Genomic DNA, 27,275 nt, shown 5'->3' with positions numbered 1-27,275 from the left:
TATCACATATAATAATATGTAAAGACATCACAAGCAAGAAATAATCAGTTTGGCCAAAATCTTATAATCATGGCATACGATGAGAATATAATGACCTAACTGAGGACCCAGAAAATTTAAAATATTCTTCTAACCAGTAGATGTACTTTTTTCTTCTTCCATTGAAAGAAGGGTGTTTAGAAGTATGAATTAAAAATGACAAGCCTAACAAATGTCTGTTGAAATAACAGCAAAGCAATACATACAGTATTAACGGAAAAGGAGTAAGAGAACAGAAATTTCAACAAATGTTTGTAAGATAGAAGGTAGCTGAAGTGAGAAGGAACTAAGGCAAAAATTAAAACTGGGTATTTCAGAGAGCTGGCCAATTTGCTTGAAAGCACCACGAGGAGACTCAGCATCTCTAGGCTCCTAATGCTATGGAAGAAGGTAAGTTAAACAAGGGGATTGTGTTAAACAAGGGGTGTTAAACAAGGGGACTGTGGGCTCTGGAGCACATCTTTTCCCTAGCCTATACACATAAATGTACATACCTCCAGAACACAACCTCTTACCCTTCAAACAGGAGGTGAGAGGTTCATGCTCTAAAAAACAATGAACTAGGAAGGCTCCAGAGACAATGAGTACAGTAGACGACAGAGGTGACTCATATGATTGAAAGTAGGGAGATTAAGTGTCTAAGTGTCACCTGTCATGGTAGAACCCTCCTCCACTTTCCCTGTCTTTATCCATGAATCCCAGTAGCCAGGTATAAAGACCTCCGGTCCACACTCCTTCCACCGACCCCCTGAAGGGGACAGAAAGATTCATCTGGAAAGATCTCAAAGAAAAACCTTCATTTATTGCTTCCAATTTAAAAGCCGGCTCACTTTCTGACTACCAAACAGTTAAGCTCACCAGGAATAAGGCCCTGTGTATGTGCGTAGAATTTTCAAATGCTTTTTCCTACCTCATTCTAAAATATGACCATATAGCCATGGATCATGAGGCATTTTAAAACAGCATACAAGGGGCGCCTGGGTGGCACAGTCCTTAAGCGTCTGCCTTCAGCTCAGGGCATGATCCCAGCGTTCTGGGATCGAGCCCCACATCAGGCTCCTTCGCTAGGAGCCTGCTTCTTCCTCTCCCACTCCCCCACTTGTGTTCCCTCTCTTGCTGGCTGTCTTTGTCAAATAAATAAATAAAATCTTTAAAAAAAAATAAAAAAATAAAAAAATAAAATAAAACAGCATACAGAGTGAAAGACAGAGACTAAAAGAAACTCAAGAAAATAAAATCTGAAAGAAAGAAAATGAGAGTAGTGGGTCGGGAGTAAGAAGCAAATTGGGGAAATAAAAGAAAACATCTATAATAATTTTCAAAGAGATAAAAGTATCTTTGGGCATTTAACAAAGAATGTATGCAAAAGGAGAGAACAAAAGCATATTATTAGAAATGTTAAAAAAAAGGGGGGTGCTGGGTGGCTCAGTGGTTAAGCGTCTGCCTTCAGCTCAGGTCATGATCCCCTCTCCCTCTGCCTGCCATTCCCCCTGATTGTGCTCTCTCTCTGTCAAAAAAATAAATAAAATCTTTCAAAAATGTAAAAAAAAAAGAAATGTTAAAAAATGTGATTATTAAGATGAAATTAGTTGGAAAATAAAGTTATTTCTTAAACCAGAACAGAAAGTCAAAATGATGGGCAACTTGAGAGAAAAAGGTAAGAAAATTTAAGAGATTCAATACCCAGATATTAGAAATTCATGAAATAGTGAACAGAGAATGTGGGGACAAGAAAATTGGCAAAGAAATAACACAAGAAAATATTCCAGAAATGAAGGATAAAGTGCTTATGAGATTTACCTTCTTCTTCTCTCCCCATCCCCCAAGAGTTTTAGGAGCTATACGCCAGCAACTGGGACAAAGACCAAATACAAATGTCTCACTGTATCAGAGAAATAATTCACATAACACGACATTCACCCTTTCAAAGCATTCCATGGTTTTTAGTATGGTTCACAAGGTTGCATGGTATGCAAATATCACCATGATCTAATTCCAGAACATGTCCATCACATTAAAAGAAAACCCCATACTCATTAGCAATCATTCCCCATCCCCTCCCAGCTCTTGGCAACCACTAATCTATTTTCTTTCTCTATGGATTTGCCTATTCTGGGTGCTCATAAAAATAAAACCATAGAAAATTTGGCTTTTATGACTGGCTTCTTTCACTGAGCACGGTGTTTTCAAGGTTCATCCAGAATGTATCATGTATCAGTACTTCACGTGTTTATATGGCCAAACAGTATTCTACTGTATGGGTTTCCCACATTTTGTCTGTAGATAAGTTGATGGACATTTGGGCTGTTTCTACTTTTTAGCTATTATGAATAATGCTGCTATGAACATTCATGTACAAATGAGATTTACCTTCTTAAGCAAATAATCAGATACTGATTTTTCAACATGCCACATCCCTGCCCCTAAACTACTCAGTGGCATCCTTCTGCTTCTCAATCTCATGCCAGATCTCAATTAGTAGTTTCACTTTACTTAACAAATCTGATATTTTACCCCCTAAAACCCAAACTCTTTCTACATATTACCTATCTCCTTTCTATTCTCAGGGAAGGTCACTTCACATTCTCTCAGCTCCCTGAAAATTGAGGATAATGGTTTCCACACAAAAAAGTAAACACAAATATGGTATAAAATAAGTTGCTAAATCTCTGACTCCAGTTTTATTTCCTCTCTATCACTTTTTTCCCTTCTCTCTGTGAATCCTGAGCCTAAAGGACATTGTAATGTAATGGTTAAGAGCGTGGACTTAGCTGTCAGACAAGCCTGAATTCAAGTCCACAGATCAGTGTACTCATGTAGGAAATAAAAAATATAATAACAATACTTTCTCTCATAGTATTACCATCAGGATAAAATTAAATAAGAATGTAAAGCAATCTCTGTTTGTTTGGTTTTTTTTTCATTGTGTCTTATCTAAGAAAATTGAAAATGTACGTATTGGGTTCTGTGTCCCTTTTCTACCTATCGATGGTATAACATCTCAATATAATTAGAAAAGCAATATGGTCTGGTCTGAACTGTGCTCCCCTCTACACTCATACGTTGGAGCCCTAACCCCCACTGTGTTAGTATTGAAAGATGGAGCATTTGCGAGATAATTAGGTTTAAATGAGGTCATGGCATGGGGTCCTGATGATGGGATTAGAGCCATGTAAGGACACAGCAAGAAGGCAGTCATACGCAAGCCAGGAGAAGAGTTTTCACCAGAATCCAGCTATGCTGACTAGTCTCAAAGTTCCTGCCTCCAAAACTGCGAGAAAATAAATTTCTGTTGTTGAACCCACCCACTGTATAGAATTTTGTTATAACATCCCGAGCTGACTGACACATGAATCTCCTGAAACTGTTAAAGGTCTGGTATCAAGGAACTTCTGTTCTAGTCCATTTTGTTACTGATTGGCAAGGAAAAGTTAAAATACACAAACATCCTAAACACTAAAAAGAAGACAATTCTCGTTGTCCTTGGCAGTCATTTGGGCATTAATTAAGAATGAGAAAAGAAAAGAAAATGGGAATCAGAAGAAAAGAAAAAGAATTCTTCACAGTTTGCCTCCAACCCACCTTCCAGGTTTACTTTCCCTGATCTCTTACTTTTCCTGACCTGAGGTCTTTACCGACCTCCTGAGCTACATTTTACGAGTTAGGTCAGATTTACCTCCTACCCAGCTCTCTGTCCCAGGATGCTGACTCATGTGGACCATATTCCTTAAAATACTGGCTTCTCTTTGGGTTTGGCCCATGTGCAGCCCCAGTAAGAGGTCAGAGAGAAGAAGAGTGAGAGATGAAATTGTCTCCTTATTCCCCTGGCTCCTTCCCTGCAAGGTCGCCATAAATTAGCCATGTCTCTCCCCAGAGCTCAGTGATTCCTTCAAGACTGCCAACTCTTTCTCCCTCTGAGTTCTAGTAATCGATCCCTTGTTCCCTGTGGCCTAGGCATGGTAGCAATTTGGGTGCTACTAGGACCCTCATCCCACCCTTCTTTGAACTCTTGAGTGGATCCCCTGCATGCTCAACTTTGAAAACAGCCTTTTGGAAAAACAAAGAAACAAACAAACAAAAAACATTGTTCAAACTTCTCTTTTTCTGTGTGTGTGTGTACTGTCCACTAATGTTTTGTTCTAATAGCACTTTATTTTAAAAGCACACGCAGCCCACATATATATTACAATTCAGTACGAGCATCACAGATCAAGGACAGTACCTGACATACAGCACTCAGTCATTATGTTAAATGTCTATGAAACAACTTGAGAAGTTTTCTTTTTTTTTAATATAACAATTAAAGATGTGTATTTTAAAATAGTATCCAGGAAGTAAAAGTATTAAAGTACCCAGGAAGAAAAAGTATTAAAGATATGAATAACATATGTCTCATTTTCCTTCAGGGATGTAGTCTTCTTTCTATCTCTATAGTCTTGAATGTTTATTTTGCCTTTACTACAATTTTTAAATATATTCTATTTGATAAACTCACATAGAAAGGAGACATTTACATGACCACATAAGCAGCTAGATATTTTCTTTTAAAGTAGTCAACTGAAAAATGTTTTACAGAGAAAACAAAGCTATTATCTTAATGGTAGGTAACATTTCTTTTTTTGTTAGCGGTTACCAGATAATTCACAAGAGAAACATCCTCAAGTGAGTTATAAAGGTCAATCCCTTGTGAACTGAAATAAATTTTCAAGTTCAATTTAAAACAAGATTTTTAATTACCAAGACAGACTATCTAGGGATCACTTCAAACTGAAAGGCCAAAAATCTCAAGTTAGTTGATTTTTTTTAAAGAGAATTTAACCCCTCCCTCAAAGAATCTGATACATCATTTCCCATAAATGAAAAACTAATTATATCACCATATTAACAGCATCTAAATGTTCCTCAACATTTGAAACATTTAAATACTATGAGTAATATTTTGGGCCTAAATTTCTAGTTAATTATCCTCATGGAAATTTTTAGAGAATAATAATGAAGAACAATTACACAACAGTTTACTTGATAGTTGCTAAACATTTATTTTATGTTAGACATAGATTTACAAAGTAAAGTGAAAGGTAAAAGTTACCTTTTTTAAATTATAGGATCATTTCATCTCATCTAAGTCAAATAAATTTTTAAAGGAAAGCGTAGTATAGTACATAACATCGCGTACGAAGCATCTTAATCTGTTTGGGCTGCTATAGCAACAAACTACGGACTGGGTGACTTACACCAACAAAAATCTAATTCTCACAGTTCTGGAAATTGGAAGTTTGAGATCAGGGTACCAATCTGGTCAGGTGAGGGCCCTCTTCGGGGGTGCAGGCTTCTTGTATTTTCACATGATAAAAGGACTAGAGATCTCTCTGGAGCCCCTTTTATATATAAGGGCACTAATCCTATTCAGAGGGATACACCCTCAAATTTAAGCACCTCCAAAGCCCCTCCTATTAGCGCCATCACATCAAGCATTAGGATTTCAACGTATGTTTTCTGGGAGGATACAAACATTCAGACCACAGCATAAAGTATAAAGGATTAGGAGTTGGATGGGAGAGACAAATGCTTACCATTATTCCCTGTATATATCAATAATCATTCATATTGGTAATCAATTACTTTCCCCATGTATAAAAAACAACCTGTCAAAATTAATTCAGTCACCATTTAACACAAGAAGTTGGTAAGGTGTCAGAGCTCATAAATTTTTCTAATTTAAGATGGCAAACAAATTTAAAAAGGCAAAAAAATTTTAAAAATTAGATAAGTTGCGTTCTTAAAAACACAAAGCAAAGCAGAACAAATGGCCGTAAGACCTAAAGTGACACTGAAAGCAGTACTAGAAGAGTTGCCTTGCCTCACAGTTTCCTAGAATCAGGCTACATAAACTATAAAAGAATCAAGCTCTTTGGCTTATTCTTTCAAAGACCAGGCCTAAAAATGGCTTTAATATTTAATAAATATTTCTTGAGTGCCTACTGTGTGCCAAGCTCTAAGAATTGAGAATAGACAATATTAGGGCCTATGCCCCTGCTTTCGTCAAGTTTATACTGACGTGGAAAGGGATTATTTATATTAAATGTAAATCCCTCTTATTGTATACTGTAGCTACATTTTCTCCCTTTCACTATAGATTAAGAAGAACCTTGGCTGCCATTCCATGTCAAAATGTTTCTTTATCCCAGATAATATGCTCTTCTGGTAACTATATTATGTGTGGCAATTGATTTCAGTCATTTTCTGATGTACTTAAAATTTCATTATTTATAAAACAAAACAAAACTAAAAACCTACAAAACAACCATACAAATACAATACATTTTGATTTTACTTTAAGTAACTGAGTTAATAATGTTAAATAACAAATACCAAAAAAAAACCACAATTCAGTCACAGGATTTATCACGGTAAGTGCTTTGAATGCAATCACATGTCCAAAGAAGGGAAAGAAACAAGGGGACATGGAAATATTATATAATTTTATGAGCACTGGATAAAATCAAGTAAACATCAAAGGATTTAGATAACCTTTTAAATAATCAAATGCCTGAAATCTGTAATCTAGGCTTTCAAACCCATCCCCTCAAGCGTCCCTGGAGGAGACAAGAAAGGCTAGCTACATGGGCTCTGTAAACCCTGAATACAGAAACATGGTGAGCCAAAGCAGAGGGTATTCTGAAGGACACTCAGCCTGCCCCTGACAGGCAGTCCCTGGGCTAATCCAAATAGGCTTAATACAGGAGAACTGGAAAAAAAAGAGTCTTAATGTTAAAGACCAGAAAGAATAATAACCAGGCAAATCATGTCCCCAAAATGCATGGGTCTCCCCCACACAGTATTGCCTCCTCCATTCATGTAGCTCATCACAAAATCAATTTTTTAAATGATTTTATTTATTTATTTGAGAGAGAGAAGAAGAGAGAGCACAAGCAGGGGGAGAGGCAGAGGGAGAGGAAGAAGCAGGATCCCCACTGAGCAGGGAGCCAGACATGGGGCTTGATCCCAGGGTCCTGGGATCATGACTTGAGCTGAAGGCAGACGCTTAACTGACTGAGCCACCCAGGCACCCTCCAAAAATCAATTTTATCAAGACTCTCTTTATAGGGAAAAATTCTCTCCACATTTGTTGATTTAAAGACAGGTTTCATTTTTCTATTAAACTTTCTGTTTTTCAAGCTAGACTTCTGCAATCACTGAATCCCTCCTTACATAAAGTTTCCAAAGTTGATAATAATACAATTAATAAGTTCAGTACCTTACCAAACAGTCCCAATATAACACAATTTATTGATGATGTCTCTTAAATTTTCCTCTATTTAAACATTTAGACTGTTTCTCCCATAACTATCATGCACCGTTTACATTCTAATATTTTAAATCAAACTTTGCAAATGAAACAAAAAGAAAATAAGTTCATATAAAAACAGGAGGGTAGGGGCGCCTGGGTAGTGCAGTCGTTAAGCATCTGTCTTCGGCTCAGGGCGTGATCCTGGCCTGCCGGGATCGAGTCCCACATTAGGCACCTCGGCTGGGAGCCTGCTTCTTCCTCTCCCTCTCCCCTGCTGTGTTCCCTCTCTCGCTGGCTGTCTCTCTGTCACATAAATAAATAAAATCTTAAGAAAAAAAAACAAAACAAAACAGGAGGGTAGAAAGTACCTTCAATTTGGATCCATGAGGTACAAGTAGAGATTTATTCCTCTTTGGTGGGATATAAAGCTCCCACTTTCCATAATCCAGTTTTTTATATGGGTACGAAAATGGATTCCAATCATCTAAAAAAAAAAAAAAAAGATCAGTTAACAATAGCATGGTATGACTAATATTAAATGAATTTTAAGCAAAGCATAATATACTGCCTACTTGTACAGAATCAAATTGCCTAAAAAAATGTTAAGTTTTCTAGGGTGTTAAGCAAAATATGCTACTAGCCATTTAGAAAAAAGCAGGTTATTTTAAATTGATTTTTAAGAAATGTATTTGAAAGTTAGCCTTTTGCATCTTAAAATTAAAAATTATAACATTTTCAATTGTCCTTCCAATTCTAATATATCCATCAATAAATAGAATGTAAAAGAAAATGATGGGTCCTTCTGTAAGAAACACCATCAACAATGGGAGTTAACATGAAAAAACAGAAATGTATTCTTGGTGCTTATACAAGATACATCTCATGGCAGAAAAATGATGAAAAAAATTAAAATCATATTACATTTATCCAAATCTACAAATGTATGACAGAACTGAGTTAAAAACCTAAAGAAATTCCACAAGCAAGAAAGGTGGAAGGTTATAAACTATAGGGGGCAAAGGAAAGGTAGATCACAGATCTTGGAAGAGAGTCAAAATGAAGAACAATAGACCCATGAACACATGAAAACAAAATCAGTAAGTAAAGGACACACTGTTTAATAAGCGGTGCTGTGACAACTGGCTATCCTTATGGAAGGAAGGAAGGAAGGAAGGAAGGAAGGAAGAAAGAAGAAATAGATCTCTACCTATTACTATGTCCAAGAATCATTTGAGCATAGATTGATGTTTGATGTTTGAATATGACAGGCAAAACTGCAAAATATTTGCAAGAAAATACAGGGAAATATGTTTATAATCTCAGGCATAAAAACTGTTTTTTTTAAAACAAGATACAAAAATAAAAATTAAGAACAAGCCTGATAAATTTGACCAGTAAAATTATAAATTTATCTTCACAGATAGCTGGATGGATAGAAAGAATGAAAAGACAAACTACCAACTGGGAGAATACATTTATAATGAATATACCAAGAAAGAATATCCAAAATATATGTAAAATGTGTATAATTCATGAGAAAAAGAAAACAAACCAACAGAAAAATGACAAAGACATTCAGCAGAAGACACATGAATGGCCAAGGAACATGTAATAATGTTCAAGCTCACTTGTAATTAGGGAAACACAAATTAAAAGAACAGTGAGACTCCATTTACCACCCGCTGGATTAGCAAAATTTAAGAGCCTAAAAATATCAGGTAGTCAGCAAGGACATAAAATAACACTGCAACTGCGAGTATAAATTGGTAAAACAACTTGGCATTGTATAGCATGTATAGCAAAGTTGAAGATACGTTCACTAGAAAGCCCAACAATCCTCCCCTTAGGTAACAGCCTGGAGAAATTCTGAGAAATGTGCACAAGATAGCATTCACAAATGCTCAATGAAGAACTGTTTGTAATAGCAAAAAATGGAAGCTATCAAAATGTATGTCAGACACAAAATGAGTAAATAGGCTCTGGTATAATTAAACAATGGAACGCTATACAATAATATAAACTAAAGAACAAATATATATATATACAAATAGCTAAAGCATGAAAGTTAATTTAAAAGGGTACGGAAGAAAACCATTTATACAAAGTTCAAAAATATACAAAAGAATATTACATAACACTTATGGATACATATGCATATAGTAAAAATACCAAAAGAAAAATGAGAATGTTAAACATCAAATTCTATGGGTGATTTCCACCGGATAAAGGAAAATGAACACAGGAAGCTTCAAGAATATCTGTAATATTTTATATCTTATGGTAGGTGGTATATATAGAGATGATTATTATATTATTTCCTATTGTTTATGCCTAAAATATTTCATAGTCCTAAAAATAATTAAGCAGCACTGTGATGCCATGCACCGTAGTGCTATGACATTAGACTCTCAGCGGACGAGGTAATAAAAGCATCAGGGAACTTGTTTTATGTCTTGATTTCCTTTTTTACACACCAACTCTTTCACCCCATTAATTCTAAGGATCTTTACCCCCAGACACTCTGAATGTTGGGGACACAGTGGGTGTAGGAAATACTATTTAAATAAAGATCCTTCTAAACATTTCCCTACTCCTCATCATGAAGACAATCTGAAAATGTCTAAAGGTAGTTTACATTAAAAAACAGCTCAACAAGTTCTGTGTTCTTATATGCTCCTGCTCCTAATATCTCAAATATATCTGACCTACATACAGTGTGACATTCCTTTACCAAAGCACAGAATTGACAGCATGTTTAGGGGGAAAAAAAAAGCCTGAAATACGAATATCTAGGTACTGTAACACTTCATACATTTACTGAATTTCTTTTTAAGCTAATCACTTCAGATAATTAATAAACTTAAGACAAGCAGCAGATCTTTTCCTGGTTAGTTAGATCTGAAAATAAAGGGTACAGTTCATTAGTTCATTCATTCATTCATTAAATATGAACTGAATGCTTAATATAGGCCCTGCTCAATGCCAAACTCAAAATTAGTGTTCAGAATGACTGTCATATCTCCTCAAGAAAAAGTTAAATTGAGTAACAGTACACCAAAATGAATAAATTTATAATACAGAGTCACTGAAAACTCAACTATCAATAAGATTTTGTTACTTTGAAAGTGAATCTTCAACTATATGGGTGATTTAGATATGCAGATTTATTTAAAAGCTGTTTTCAGTAATGTAAAAATCAATGTGCTTTTGAATATTAGTGACTGAATATCAGTTTAACTAGTGCTTCAACTTGCAGTCACTTGAGTTTTAAGGTCTAGTTAAACAAGTATTAGTATTTGGATAAAGAAAATACTTTTACTGAATCATGTTTTCCTTTTATAAAATCTTAGAGTTCTAAATCTCATAAAGCACGTTATTTGTAATTCTACACTGTGAATTTTTTTCTATCATCTTCAAGTTTTTTTATTAGCACCCCTCCTACTCACGGAAACTCAGGTGTTTAATTTTACTGCAGTTACATTTTTCTTGCTAAACCCCACCCTTGAAAGCAAAATTTAGAACACCTTCACATATGCCACCCCAAGAAAATCCATTCCACCAACCATCATAAGTGATGCAGAACATATCTAAGGATTTCATAGAAGAAAGGGAGAGGAACATTTACAAGGCATATACGCATGAAACAACTTAAGATTTTTGCATTAGATAACTTGCCCCACGTAAATCCCTCTTCAGCCACACCACTGGCAGTCTGTTATCTCCTTGACTTTTTTTTTTTTTTAAGATTTTATTTTTGAGAGAGAGACAGACAGAGATAGCGACACAGATAGCAAGAGAGAGCACAAGCAGGGAGGAGAGGGAGAAGCAGACTCCCACTGAGCAGGGAACCCAACGTGGGACTCAATCCCAGCACCATGGGATCACGACCTGAGCCAAAGACAGACACAATCGACTGAGCCACCCAGGTGACCCTGACTCTTTTTCCAATTACTGTTAGCCCTAAATTTTCCTCACTCATTTTCCTTTATTAAATAGTGTTGCTTTTTTCTATTGGAAACATGAATACCAATAAACATTTCCACTTCCACAGTGTACAGCATGCAGATGTAAGATTGTTTCTCCCTAAAATGGGTTTTTCAGAATGACTAAGAAGATGGGATTTTCTCCAGGGGATAAATATATCTAAGGTCCAGAAACAGAATAATTTAAAAAAAATGGATTTGAACCTGTTTTTATAAACTTTATACTAAACACTTAGTTAAGAAAGAAGGAACCAAAATTAAGGTACAGCCAGGTATAACTGCAGGAACCAACTGTGGAAGTACACAATTAAAAATAAATAAACAAATATTAAACATCAAATGGCCAGTATATTTTGATTTTATTTATTTATTTGAGAGAGAGAAAGAGCGAGCAAGAAAGGACAAGCAAAAGGGGAGGGGCAGAGATAGAGGGAGAAGCAGACTCCCCAGTGAGCAGGGAGCCTGACCTGGGTTATCCCAGGACACTGGAATCATGACCTGAGCCAAAGGCAGATGCTTAACTGACTGAGCCACCCAGGAGCCCCATAAATAAAATAGAATATTTCATTTGTAAATAGAATTTGCTTCACAAAAATATGGAAGGCAAGATAAGAAGTTGAAAGACATATTTTAGGGAAATTTTCTGTCTTATGAAATAAGTCATGAGACTTTATTCCTAAATATAACCGAAAGTAATAACAACAATGATAAATGATTCTAAGCCATACTAGAGTAAATCTAAAGAGGTACTTTTGGAACCAGATTACTCAAACACTTTTTCATTTTAATCTTGTATGACTTATATTCTGAGTACACAAGATAGCATTAACTTTATTTAAGTACTTAATGCAAATAGTTAATATCTCTATGTAGGCATCAGGACAGGACCAGAAATATCCCATTACCACATGGGACAATTGTTTATTTCTCTATCAAGCACAGAACTAACACTGAGAGTTCTGTAGTTCAGTGGTTGTCAAACTTTACCTCATGCCGGAATCACCCGGGCTTATTAAAACAGATTGCTGTACCCCGCCCTCAGAGTTTTTGGTTCAATAGATCTCAAGTGTGGCCTAATAATTTGTATTTCTAACAAGTTCTCAGGTGATGTTGATGCCACTGACCTAGGGACCACACTAGAAACAACTGCCTGGTTCAATAGGTATGTTCAGCTGTTCTCTACTCCTAGCTTTGTAAGTGGTTTTCTAAATGAAACGAGATTTATGACTACCAAATAATGTTCTAAATCAATAGGTCAAGGAAATTCTGAAATATCATATATCTTTAATAACCCTTCAAGGTCAATATTACTCACATGAAATTCAGGATTTAGGATTTGGGAATGAAAAGGGTTGTAAAGCCCACAAGGATGACAAGTGAGATAAAGATTATAGAACAGATCTAACATATAAAGGAATTGGAATGTATTAATGTAAGGGAACAAAAATTGACAAACTTGAACATGAAAAGATAACATATATTAAGACCATTATTCAATGTAGTTATTAATGTCTATAAATAACATTTTCTAGAATATTCTCATTAAGAGATCCCTTGGTTAAAATGCTTGGGCCACTGATCACTGACTGATTATGAATAAAAATTTGAGGTCTTTTATCTAGAAAAGTAATATTAAAGTTTTAAAATGTTAACATATTACCTCATTTTCCTTTCTATGCCTCATTTCTTACCATAATGTAGACATCACCAGGTTCAAGGGTTCGGAACACCCAAGGCAATGTGTTTAATTATTCTAATTTTGATCAAATTTTAAGATTATGTTTGCTGCCTGTATAAATTATTTTATTGTAACATTTTCTAAGACATTTGATATTTATCAAGTTATGATGACCTGACACATTTTTAAAGCAAACATGTTAATAGGTATTTTATTAACAGGCTAAAATATATCATCATATTTGATAATGCAAAAGATTCTATTTGTCCATAGACTCAAGACCAGCAGACAAAATTCAAATCGAGATATGGAAAAGAAACAATGTGTGACGCACAGTTTAATATGAACTGCAAACACACATTCGGCATAGATCATCAAACATTAACTTAAGGTCACTGCATCAGGAGAACAGACTCTATATTTGTCTCAAACCCAACAACCTTTCTTTTTCTAATGTAATAATCCTCACATAAAATTCTTAAATGTCAACCTCCTTCATATATTCCCAAACTCTTTAACTCACAGTAAAGTATTTCTCTTCATCAGCCATTTAGCCACCTCATTTCGTAGAGTTCCTGAGTTTCATACAAAATTTCCTTATGTATGGTTGAAATTGTTCCAATTTACTATGTAGAGCCTTACACCTTTGATGTGGGTGCTGGTCTGCTGGAGAACATGGCCCACACTTAGGTCAACCCCTGCCACATAGACTTCACCCAGCAGTGATGCAGATCCCTGGAGAATGCAGCAGATAAGGCTAATCATGTAAGGCCACTACTGGCCTGTATGGCACATTTTAGTCATTCTCCATCTGCGTGGATGTCCCTTATAACAGTTGTTAAATATTTGGAATATCACCTCCTCAAAGCAACTGAACACCCTTCTTCATCACACCATGTTATTTGTTTCAAGCTTCATATCATGCAGCATTTACATAGATTTATGCAAAGTTAGCTTGCCAAACGGAAGTTTTGGGGACTTCTCTCATACCAAGAAAACATCTGCTCTGTTCCCAAGAAATCATAATGTTCACTACTGAAACTTCCTATGGCATTGCCCCTACCTAGGATTACGGTAGTCAGTGGAAGACAGTAGTCCTTTCTGACATATATCCCTGTGATTTTTTGATCTTCTTCTTTTTTTTTCTCCTCCAGATAGCTCTTTCCCTTAACTGGATGCCTGGGAACCACCATTCTTCAACTTCTGCTGGCAGCTGGTACCCTACGGATTATCTTATTGAGACCTCCAGCATTATTTCTTTGGGGAAATTCTCTTAACACACATTAATTAAGGCTACATGAGCTTTTCAAAAACAAAATCTAGAGTAAATCAGAATGCCTCTAACTTCAGAACCAATCTAATACTAACACCTTGTTATTATAAAGAACAATGTTCAGTCCTGTGAAATGCAGCTTTCTGGAAATTAGAGAACAAATCAAATAATCTAGAGCTTCACTTATTGAACTGTTTTTAAAGGCATGCATGGAAGAAAAGGGCTCCATGATCAAAACATGTGTGGCAAATGTGACTTAAATAGGATTAACCATGTTTCTTTATTACAGGAACAGTATTTATATAATGATATTTTTTATGAAAGGAGATGGCAAATGAATGTATGTTGTTTCTTGCAATTTTAAGTAGCATGAAAATATAACCCCCCAAAATGAATAGAAATGATTATGTATGTAGGAAAGAGTAATATAGATTCGTAGTTTAGGATTACACCTTGTTATATTTTGACTATAGAACAAGGTAAACAATTCATACAATCAAAAAGCTATTGTCAGAAAGGGGGATAATAAAAAAAAAATCCCTTAAAATAGAAACCGAAATAAATGAACCTATGTGATGGTATCTGGAGGTGGGGCCTTTGGAAGGTAACCAGGTCATGAGGGTAGAGCCCTCATGAACGAGGTTAGTGCCCTTACAAAAGAGACCCCAGCTGTATATCTGGTGCCTTCCCCCAAGTAAGGACACAGAAAAAAGACTGTTGTCTATGAACCAGGAAGTGAATCCTCACCAAACACCAAATCTGCTGATGCCGTGATCTTGGACTCCCCAGCATCCAGAACTATGAGAAATACATTTCTGTTGTTTATAAGCCACCCAGGCCATGGTATTGTTATAGCAGGCCAACAGCCTATGACAAAGGGTATCTCTACTTTTCCACAGACCAAGAAATTTCCACAATAAAAATTTAAAAATCAATGTGAAGTCTCCATGTTAAATATTTGCCCAAATCTCTTTCCTTGTTATCAATTATAAAAAGTTATCAAATAAAGAGTATAAGATTTTAATTTATTTATGGTTCTAAATACAGATTAACAAACTATTTTCTAGATAGGCGGTTCCAATCATACTTCCACCAGCAGCATATGAGCATGCTCAACCACCCACATCCTCATCAACACGGGGAATTATAACTTTAATAAGGCATGCCAGCCTCGCTCAGCCAGGGATCACTAAGAGAATGAGGCCGTAAGGCCCAAAAGACCCACTGTATACAATAAATTAATTTCTCTTCAGTACATGTAGAATAGTATTCATTATGGCCATACTTGGGAGAATTTAGAAAGTAGACATTTAAATCATTTTCTGTGTTCTGTGGATCAGATGTGGAACCGACATGAGAAAAGTTGCCTCTCATTATTGTCCTAGTTATAACAGATAGCTTTTGATACACAGTGTTTGCATTTCTTTTCAAAACAGGCTATAATTATAACTTTTGATTATTCTCTTTTCTCCTATTGTTATTGGGAAGAATTGGGTGGTGAGTATATATTTTTTTCAAACTTTTTCACTTATTTCTAGTTTTATTGAAATGAAATTAAAAATGTGGTGTACTTAATGGCCTAATTTGGGGGTGATCAACCCAGTTATTTATTTACCAATCTATTTATTTTTAACAGTATAAGCCATTGAGTCATCTCAAAATAGATTCCAGCATGAAAACTACACAAAACATATGAAAGCAAGGTTGCTCTGCTTGAAGTACCCTTTCCTAGCTGGTACCCCTACTCACCATTTATTATTTCTTTCAGAGCCCACTACTCAAAACTCAGTTCTAGAAAGTTTTCTGATATATGATCTACCTTTGTAGATATTCCATATCCTTGAAAATTATATAACTTGTTTTAAATTCTCCATTTATTTTTAGTTTCCTTGATTCAGCACAAATTAAGAGTATACTAAATTCTATCATGGTAACTGGGTCTGAAAACCTATCCAATTTCTAGTGATTCTTGCCATCTATACTTAACCAAAAGTAAATGTTACTTGGGACCTAAGGATAATGGCATTTATCTTTGCTGTGATTTCTATTACTGATTTCTATACCATTTTACCTGGGTTTGTTTTGGGTCTGGATTTGACCATCCTTTTATTTTATAATCTTTAAATGACAGTGAAGCAGGGGAAAATTGATAGTTAGAGCTAGGAAGTGGTACAATATTTGCTTAGAAAGAACATGGAAAAGACAAAATAGTAAGGAAAAGAATGGGAGAAAGGTACTGGTGCAATACGATCAATCATCAGAGGCAGCAACGTCATTTCATAGGCCAAGAATGGCCTTCGATTATGTTTTAACTGACTAGTATGTTGAACTGTATCCCTCCATGTCAACAAATATCTGAAGCTGAGTAGGGAGGCTCTCTTAGAGCCCGCACTCCAGCTCACACTTACATGCTATATCACTATAGATTGCAATTTAACCCATTTCTGACTTCCCTGGCTTCAGCACACATTTGAGGCTAGAAACCATTCTCTACACAACACAATCTTTCAATTTAAGATACTCTACCTGAACTGGCCCCTGGGATGGACACATGACAGAAGTCTACAGTAATCAGGAAAGCAATTATGTAAGTCTCCCTCCTAACCCTATAGCCACTTACAAAAGTATACCAATGAAAGTAAAATAATATTTTCTAATATGTCTAGCAATGTGAAAACCCGGGTGTCTGTGATCAAGTGATTTTCGACAAAGGTAACCAAGATCATTCAATGGGGAAAGAATAGTCTTTTCAATAGACAGTACTAGGACAACTGCATCTCTACATACAACAGAATATATTTGGACCCCTCCTTCAAAACATGCACAAAGCTAACTCAAAATGAATCAAAGACTAAAATTAGGGGTGCCTGAGTGGTTCAGTCAGTTGAGCCTCAACTCTTGATTTCGGCTCAGGTCATGATCTCAGGGTTGTGGGATCGAGCCCCGTGTCAGGCTCTGCACTCCACGCACAGTCGGCCTGTCCCTATACCCCTGCTCTTTCTCTCTCTCTGTCAAATAAACAAATAAAATCTTTTTTTAAAAAGACTTAAATGTAAGTACTAAAACTATAAAGTTCATGGAAGAAAACACAGGGGTAAATCTTTGCAATCCAATTCTTAAATGTGGCACCAAAGTACCAGTAATAAAAGAAAAAAACAATATATTGGACTTCTCCAAAATTAAAAATTTTCTGTGTCAAAGGAAAATTGACAAGAAAGTGAAGATCAAGAAAGTGAAAAGATAACTTACAGAATGGGAGAAAATATTTTCAAATCATATATTTGATAAGAGACTTAAATCTGGAATAAGCAAAGAACATTTACAACTTAATAATAAAAAGACAACCAAATTTTTAAATGAGCAAAGGATCTGAATAGATCTTTCTACAAGGAAGATGTAGAAATAGCCAATAAGTACATGAAAAGATGTTCAACCTCACTAGTCAGTAGGAAAATGCAAATCAAAACCACAATGAGCTATCACTTCATTCACAATGGGATGACAACAGTCAAAAAGATGGATAATATCTATTGGTGACACTGTGGGTAAATTGGAAACTTCACTCACTGCTGGTGGAAATGTAAAACCGTTTGCAGCCACCTTGGAAAACAGTCTGAAAGTTCCTCAAAAAGCTAAAGATATAGTCAAAGATATAGTCACTATTTGACTCAACAATCCCATTCCTAGTTATATACCCAAGAGAAATAAAAACATATATCCACACAAAAACTTGTATTTGAATGTTCATAGCAGCATTACTCATGACAGTGAAAGGCAAACACATGTTCATTAACTAATTAACGAATAAAGAAAATTTTGCATATCCATACAATAGAATATTACTTGGCCATAAAAAGGAATGAAGTACTGATACATGCTGCAACATGGAACCCTGAAAACATTATGTCAAGTGTATGAAGCCAGTCACAAAAGACCACATATAATTACACTTAGATGAAATATCCAGGTTAGGCAAATTATATAAAGTATTGGTTGCCTAGAACTAGGGGAGGGATGGGAGTATTGTGAGATGCTAGTTGTAGGGTACGGGGTTTCTTTTGGGGTGATGAAAATGTTCTAAAATTGATTGTGGCTATGGTTGCACAACACTATTCTTAATACATTAAAAACCATGGCATTGTATGCTTTAAATAGTTAAGTTGTATAGTATATGAAGTCTATCTCAATAAAGCTGTTAAAAAAGTAAAAAATATTTTAAAGGTCAGATAGCCTTTATCTGTTCATTTCTATTGAGCTTTTTGCCCTACACTAAAATCAGATTGTATCAGAGATAATCGTAAAGGGAAAGACCACGTAGGGAGACATATATAAAAATTTAATGCTGAGAAGATAGCTTGGTCAATAGGTAGAATAAAGCGTCAAGTTGGATAGCTGAAGACTTCTTTGAAGAGAAAATGATTAAATGTTTCAAGGCTTTGCAAAGTTAGAACAACCTGACCGTATTAGAAGATGGGGGGGGGGGAGGAGAAACAGGCTTTTAAGCATTAAAAAAAAAAAAAAGGATCTCTTCTTCTCGAGGCCAGACTAGCAACAGATTGATGGGTGATTACCAACAAAAACATACAAGCTGCGGCTGCTGCCAACGTTAGAACTTACACAGGACTCTGGAAGAGTCCTATAAAGAAAAGAAATCTATAAAACTATCACAAAACCCACTCTCTTAAAAAAAATGGTTTGAGCAGAGGCTGTCTCAAATGATACAGGAATGGCGAGTTTTATTGTGATAGAAGAAGTAATAAAAGTCATTACATTAACAAAAAATAGGATGACTTGGTGACACTGATGGCAGCAACAGTAGTTATGGATCGTCCTCAGAGCTTGACATTCAATATCTAATTCAATTATCTCAAAAGTCCTATAAAGTAATACAGATTTCATTTGATGGATGAGGAAACAAGCTCAAAGAGGGAGAGCAATAAAGCCCAAGTCCCACAGCTATTAAGTGACAGAGCCGGATTTGAATCCATGCTGGCTTGACTCCTGCTTCTGTCTGTGTGTACTCTTACCCTGCACGACATACATAAACAATCTGGACCCAGTCCAGTGTCTCTCTACATTAGAAATGTACATACCACACAGTGGGCTCTTAACTAGATTTTATGTCTGCACTATGAATTAAGGCTATTCTTCTGGAATCTTATGTTTTAAGAAATAAATTCTGCATGTCGATTTTTTCATTAATAAAAAGCTCGACAGTAAATGTTTGCAAAGCCTTAAAACTGTTAGGCAGGTCTGTGGCAGTTACACCAGAGAAAGAGCTGCATCAGTCCGTTAAATGCAGGGCACTCTGGACCGCAATGCCCGACCAAGTCACCATTCCCAGCCAAGCAACCGATAGAGCATGGGATACAGGCTGCTCCCTAGACGCTCAAACTGAACTGTCAACAATAATCCCGTCATTATCCTTGGTGCATAGCCATACGGCTGACAACCACAAAAGTAAAAGAGAGGACAGCAAGACCGAGAAAGAAAGAGGAGGAAGGGAAGGAGAAGACTGAGAGAGAGAAAAAGAGAAAAGGGGAAAGAGAGTAACAAATGACCCCTTCTACTGAGTAGCTTTCAGTACGTCCACAGAGAGGTAAACACATATACTCCCTTCTTTGCAGCAGAAAACTTCATTTCAACTTCACAGAGAAAACTAGAGCCATCAGGCAAGAACTCCTCAGCTTTCTGCTTTCAAACCTACAAACTGCTACCAGCAGCCATCTTTACCTCTTTCTCTTTAGTCTATAGAAGAGGGTTTTGGTTTTCTTTCTCTCTCTCGCTTGTTCAAGGCTAACTTCTTGATTCCATTCTTTCCTTTTGTCTGTTTTTAATTACTTTTTATGTTCTGAGGTTTTCAAACATTCTCTTTCTACAGGCTTATTACTGTCAGCTTTCAAATACGATGAATTGATATATTTGCTAATTCTCAAATAACATCAATGACAATGAAGAAAAACACGCCTTTCGGTCCAAGTCACTCTCTTTCTCCTGTCCCTGACAGCCCAACTTTTTGGCTACTATCTCCACTTCCTCTACTTCTTCACCCCCTAAAATGTTCCTGAAATACTCTGGCAAAGTTCATCAGTGAAGACCTCCAACTTTCCAATCCCAACTGTTTTTTTCAGACTTCAATGAATTACATGAGATTTCAGTGGCATTTGAAACTCCTGTCACTCCTCCTTGGGGGTCAGTGATACCCACCTCAGTTGGTTCTCTTACATCACAACAGTAAAGATGGGGAGGAAGGAGGAATGCATTTGAAAGCTATTTCAGAGTTAAAATTGATAAGAAGCAGTGTTTGGTTATTAGAGGTGACAGTGATAATTTCTTGCATGGGTGGTTACTGAAACAGGACAGGGAAAATGGAAGTAAGAGAAAAGAGAATTCAAAAGGACTAGAAATGGTCAACACAATCTATGACAGCAGTTAAGGTCAAGAACTACAGAAAAAATACCTAATTTGAGGGAATGGGAGGCTTAATGGAAGAACATATGTGCACGAGAGTACTATTATTTCTCTATTTTTTTTCCTATTACAAAAGAATGTGTATTCTGTGTAGAATAAAAGGCAAAAAATACAATTAAAAAAAGCATTCATAAACCCAACTCCCTCTACATTAATACCTTAGTATAAAGTTTTCTTTTTTTTTACTATATAGGTATTTATACGCACATACATATGTTTCCACAATATGAATTATATATAAAAGTATGTGTATATAAATACTTACTTAAACTTACAATTTTGTAACCTTATTCACATACTGAGTGTTATCTCTGCCAATATATACTCATTTATGACCAGAGTTCCCCAACATGGCTGCTTTTAAAACACATTGATTGTTTGACTGATTAATTGATTGATGAGAGGGAGAGAAAAAGAGAGAGAGAGATCCAGTGAGCATGGAGAGGGGAGAGGCAGAAGAAAAGGGAGAGAGAGAATCCCAAGCAGGCTCCATGCCCAGCCTGGAGCCAGACTCGGGACTTGATCCCATGACCCCAATACCATGACCTGAGCACAAATCAAGTCAGGCACTTTACCAACATGGCTGCTTTTAAAAGTTAGAAATCAACAGACCTCATCCCAGATCCTTGAGTCAGACCCAGGAGTGCGACTGTACTTTTATAAAGCTCCCTAATTTTTTGTTGTGCACACACAGGTTTGGTAACCAATGATCTACAATATCATTATAGGAATCTGATCAAGAATTAAGGAAGGGATTATCTTTAGCTTTCCACTATATTTAAGGATGGAAAGATGTGAAAAACTTTGTATGCAGAAAGAAAGGAAGCAGCAGAGGAAGAAGCTAATGGGAGAAAAAGAGGTAAGCATCTACCATACTAAGGAAGAAAAGAGATGTCATGTAGGGATTCATGACATCAGTTTCTCCTACTACCTATTGAAAGCATATGGGAAGGATGAATAGATCTCTTTAAGGAAATGGTGTGGAAGCTGAAATTTTCCTTCCTGTTGGCTTCTACTTTCTCTGAAAAGTAAGAGCAAGTCTTCCACTAAGGGAGAATGAGGAGGCAATGAAATGAGGGATTCGGAAGAGGTGGTGAAACTAAATAGCTCCTGTGGCGGATATAAGGAAGAGCAGGCTGGGGGGTGTGCAAATGGTTTCTGTGGAGAGTCAATGGCCATGAACCCACAGAAGCAGCAGTACATATGGCTGTGTGATTTTTTCCTCATGGGCCTAGAAGCTGTGTAGGAGCAGAGATATTGGGCAATCTGATGCAGACTTGCAGGGCAAGTGTGGTAGAAGGTCAATGTTCAAGAAGAAGAAACTTTCAAGAAGGCAGTGTTTGGAGAGATTGGAGTAGACATCAAAGAAACCTAATCATGTCAGAAGGCATCATGGATCAAGAGGTCTCATTGAGTCTGGAATAACCTGCATCATGGAGTCTGGAACAGGGAAATGCTGCTATAGCAATATTTGCACTTTGTTTTTTCTTTGCACCTTTCAGACAATGAGTTTTGATAATGGTTTGCAACAATTCCCCTATCCCTCATCAGCAGCTTCATCCCCCACCAAAAACATCTTGATTGCTACCCCATCATTTTCCATAAGTACACCTACACCTCTACAAACCAGAGACACCTTAGCAGATCTATAAATACATGAGTGAGAAATAAATGCTACTATTGTTACATATGAAGTTTGGGATAGTGTGTTACACAGCATTACTGTGGCCACAGCTGACTTGTGCACCAGGTAAGAATGAGCACTATCCCTCTGAACATCCCACAAGTAGCCTAAATCTGTATCTATTACAGCACTTACTACATGTGTCTGTGGCTGATTTGTTTTTTACTATAAACTATCTAAAGGTAAGGATCAAGTTTTATCTATCTTTGTATGGCAACACCTAGTATAGTACCTCCCACATAATAAGTACTCAACGACTTTTTAATGAAAGAATAAATTTCAACTGTTTATACCAAATTGAATTCGCAAGATAACTGGGCAACTAGAAAGTCAGTAAAGAACAGAATTAACAAAAAAATCATTTCTTTTTAGTTTTGCAAGTGAACATAAATAGTATTCCTTTAATAAGACTTCATTATACACTAAGATTATAAAAAATCTATATTTAGTAAGTAACATAAATTATTAAGAAGCACAAAAATTTTTTAATTTTAGGTAATTTTATTAATCTTTTCAATTAATATGTATCACTAACTAAATTATGTAGACTTAAAAGCAAAATTATATTAAAAGAAACATGAATGTATTTTAAGGGAGATCTTGATTTTCTCTTTTATGTTCTAAATTCTAAAGCTATTATATATAATCTATATAATATATAAACATTTCAGAAGATCACCTTCTTATGAATGGTAGTATTTAATAATGTATTAATTATACGTAATATATACGTAATATGTACATAAAGTGAAAAAATGTTATAAAAATTAAAGTTTTAAAAGTGCGTGTATATATATTATATGTAATATAACATATAAATATATAACTAATCTAATATACATAATTATATAATCTAATATATATAATTCAATATCACCACTCAAGGGGCACCTGGCTGGCTCAGTCAGTACAGCATGCGACTCTTGATCTCAGGGTCACGAGCTCAAGCCCTACGGTGGGCATAGAGCTTACTTAAAAAAAAAAAAAGTATCACCACTCAAAGCTGATTTTCTAAAATGTTCAATAAGCTGTTAATCTAAAGATTCACAATATGCCTAATTATCCCTATCTACATACAAGTAGCATCTAAAATAGACCTCTATGCGTGATTTCTACATTTATAACACACATAACACATAATTCATTAGGCTACGCTCCTTCTTTTCTGAAATCCCAAATCCAAGAAAATTGAATCACTTTTAAATGAACCAATGTGTTTATTAGATCTGTGGGGTGTAAGAAAACTTCAATTGCTGCTCTGTGTCATGCTGATATAGGCATAAACTCTCAGGTTAAACTTCTCTCTTTGTAGTACAAGTTTCAATTTGGATTTTAAAAAGCTTGAGGCCATCAATTTTCACATCTTTCCCCACTCCCATTTCAGAAATCAGAGAGCCAATTTCAGGAAAATACTGGCAAGTTATATGGAGGTTTAACATGTTCAAGAATAAATCTGACTTCCATTAAGGCAATTCCATTAAAATAAAGCACACTGAAACCACTTACTATTACCAGGTTTTCTGCCTTCTGATACAATAGCCATTTATCTAAAGTCAAACAAAGTGAATAAGCATGTTTTTCTTAACTACTGGACTGAACGGATTCAAAAACCTAAAATTTGAAACAAAATCATTAAAATGTTTCTGTCACTTTTAACCACCTCCTAACAGAGCCTGCAAGGCTCTGCTTTCTTATCCCATTAACACTCTCCCCCATCACTGAAGGGCTAGTCCACTGTACCACTTTGTTTTTTAACAGACTAAGCTCTAAGCTCCCTCCATCCTCTCTCGACCACTGGCCATCTGCCCATTGCACAAATCCTTTGAATCTGATACTCTGGGGACAGAGAACTATCTGCTTTCTCTGTGTCTGCCCCTGGTCTCTACTGAACACAGTAAGATCTCCTCAGTTACGGAGACTGCTGACCTACCTGAGACTATGCGGACTCAAGTTCTTCGATACTCGGTGGACACTCAACACCAACGAAAGTCATATGTAATATGTACATCCCTTCAGTCCTACCTCTATGTGCATTGCTTTCTCTCTAAATTCCTCTTGTTAAGGTTCCTAAAGAAATGAATGAACTGGATCTCAGATGTAGCACTATAGACAATAAGAGCTAGATACAGAAATAGCAACCAAAGAGTAATAGGGTAGCTACCTCTCCAGCTCTAGTAGTGGAGCAGGCACATAGCAGAAAATAGATGTGTGCATTAAATAGCTACCAAAACTACTCATTATTTTATGGTTATATTTAATATGCATTTTTAAACTACAATAGTGGTATTATTCATCTTAAAGTTTGCTAATTAAACATTTGGTAATAATTCTTTTTTTATCATTACTACTTATTCTAACTGAATGAATATCTCCAAACTATTCCAGAAGAGCAGCCCAATAATAATTTTAAATGATGCAACTGTTTTTGAATCATCTGTGATTAAATCTATGAGATTCATCTGAGAAGCATCTATAATTCTTTTTGTTGTTCTGTTTTCCTATACTAGACATTACAATAGTTATAAGTGTGATTAGGTCTGACCAAAATAACTCAACTGACCACCTCCCCAAAGCCCCCTCCTTTCCCTAAGATAGGACATTCAAAAGTCATGTGATTCTTCAATACCTACTTCACACACACACACACACACACGCACACACACTTCAATACATTCATATATACTTCATATACACACATTTATAAATATATTTATTTTTATTTATAGAGCAAAAAGTTATGTATATGTTGTGTATGCTTGTGTATGTCTTAAAATAAATGACATAATATTGAATGCTATATGTTCTGTAACTTTCCCTTGCCTTTCCCTTGTGCACCATATTCAATTCATCATCAGGTCATGTCATCCAACAAACAAAATTTCTGGAAGCTTCCTTCAAGATTAGTTTCAAAATCACCTTGAGAGGTGAAATTCATGCAATAGGAACAATCCAGTGAAACCCTACATGGCAGATATAGCCAAATAAGTGTAGATTTGAAAAGTGGTAGCCAAGGTTCAAAACAAATGTAATCTTAATGACAAAGTTTGATTCTTCAAATACTTCGAAAAAAATGAAAAGAAATTAAATATAGGAGTTCTCTTTCAAATCAGTCCACTTTGAATTTTCCTGTCTCGCAACTCAAAGGTAAAGAACGTAAACCATTTAATTATACATCTATCTATTCTATTATATACGTACATAATGTCACACACACACACACACACACACACACACACACACACACACACTCAACACTGATGTCTTAAAGTTTAGATATAAAATATCCCAAAAGTATAAATCAGCTTCTAGGGATATAAACATGAGTTTCAGATGTACATCACAGGAATTATACGTAATTCAAAGGTACAAATTGGGATGCTATTGGTAAACAGAGCTTTAATAGAATGAATATGTGTAGCATACTTACAGATAAACCTTTCAATTACTATTTACTAGATAAGTGATTTTGGGCAGATTATATAACTTCTTGAATTTGAATTTCCACATTTGTCTGTATAGAAACAACTCTCTGTTAAGGAAACTCTCTATCACTACAAAGAAAAGCTGCAAATGGAGCTCACGTTCCTGAAACCTTGAGGTCCTCAACCCTTCTCCAGCTCAGTGGTTACAGCATACAGACAAAATGGCTTGAATGAAATCCTGAGTCTGGCACAGGTTAGCAGCTGTAAGTTCCAGAGGCTAGGTCTCAGTGTACTTGTCTGGACTGTGAGGACAGTAATAGTATCTACCTCAATGGGGTACTGGGAAGATTTAGTGCAAGTCTATATTAAGCACTTACTGCCCAGTTAAGTGTTCACTATATTTTAGATATTATGAAGATAATATAGTAATATTATGAACATCCATCTCCTCCTTGAAAAGCCCTCTCCTCTTTCTGTGTTATGATAGGACAGTCTTCTCATTTTCCTAATACTATTTCTTCTTTCATGCCTTCATCACCTCTTCTTCATCATTCTTATACTCCTAAATGTGAGCTTTCCATGGCTCTATCTTTACCTCTCTATTAATATTATTCCAATGGCTTCTAAACAAAATACTGAAACACTTTGGTAAAGGGATGAATCCAAATTCCATAAGAAACGAATTATCCTAGAGAAACTTAAGGGTAGGTTTTACCAGGTATAGTCTACTTATCTCATAGGAAAAAAATTGTTACGCTTTCAATTTGGAACAATACCACCACCAGTGAGCCTAGCTGGAGAGTCTGCAGCTTCAAAAAGTAACCCAGCCGGGGCATGTTTTGACCATCTAGACAATAACGTTCACATTCTCCTTTAAACTGGAAAGTGCCAGACAAAGGCAAAAACGAGTTAGTGAAGAAATATTTATTGTGAATGTACCAGATGTCAGCCCCTGTGCTAAGAGCTCTCACATACACATTTTCATCTGATCTTACTTGCTCTACAGCACGGTACAGAGCAGGCTCTTCTCACATGGCTGACGACCAAGGTGTGAAACAAAATAAAGTCTAGGTGAGGAGAACTTAAACGCTTACAACAACAATGAATTCCCATTTTCTGTATGCCTCACATGGCCACGCTTTCTTACTAAGCCTCTGAGAGTGAATGAATCTCAATCTTCATTGAGAAAAGATTAACAACTATATAATGTTGCAATTACCTTCTGGGTAATGATGGTATACTTATAGGAGATTGCAGTTTGTGATTGCCTCACCCTGTGGAGAGGAGGGAAAAGGAGAACAAATATGGACTATTTCCTATAGAAGATTTTCCTTGAAAAAGGAAATGAAACTTGCAGTGAACAGACTTACCTTTTGACAGAATTTATTTTGATTTAATATGTACAATTAATCTGAGATACTTTTGTGCTAGTCA

The 27,275-nt window shown here is 35.9% G+C and overlaps 1 protein-coding gene across 2 annotated transcripts in view; it reads right to left on the bottom strand.

Annotated features, from left to right (window-relative positions):
- The window catches only part of GBE1 (1,4-alpha-glucan branching enzyme 1), a 268,038-nt gene that overhangs the window by 178,322 nt on the left and 62,441 nt on the right, over window positions 1–27,275 (bottom strand). For both annotated transcript variants that reach the window (XM_045785422.2, XM_045785421.2), the window contains exon 3: window positions 7,699–7,814. In XM_045785422.2, the coding sequence (XP_045641378.1) occupies window positions 7,699–7,814 (116 nt within the window). The remainder of the gene's footprint in view (window positions 1–7,698; window positions 7,815–27,275) is intronic.

The sequence above is a fragment of the Ursus americanus genome, chromosome 4, assembly GCF_024610735.1.
Source record: "Ursus americanus isolate L20-20 chromosome 4, mUrsAme1.1.p, whole genome shotgun sequence".
NCBI classification, from domain to species: Eukaryota; Metazoa; Chordata; class Mammalia; order Carnivora; family Ursidae; genus Ursus; species Ursus americanus.
Note: the sequence above shows the minus strand (reverse complement) of the source record. Positions and strands in the feature narration are given on the sequence as shown.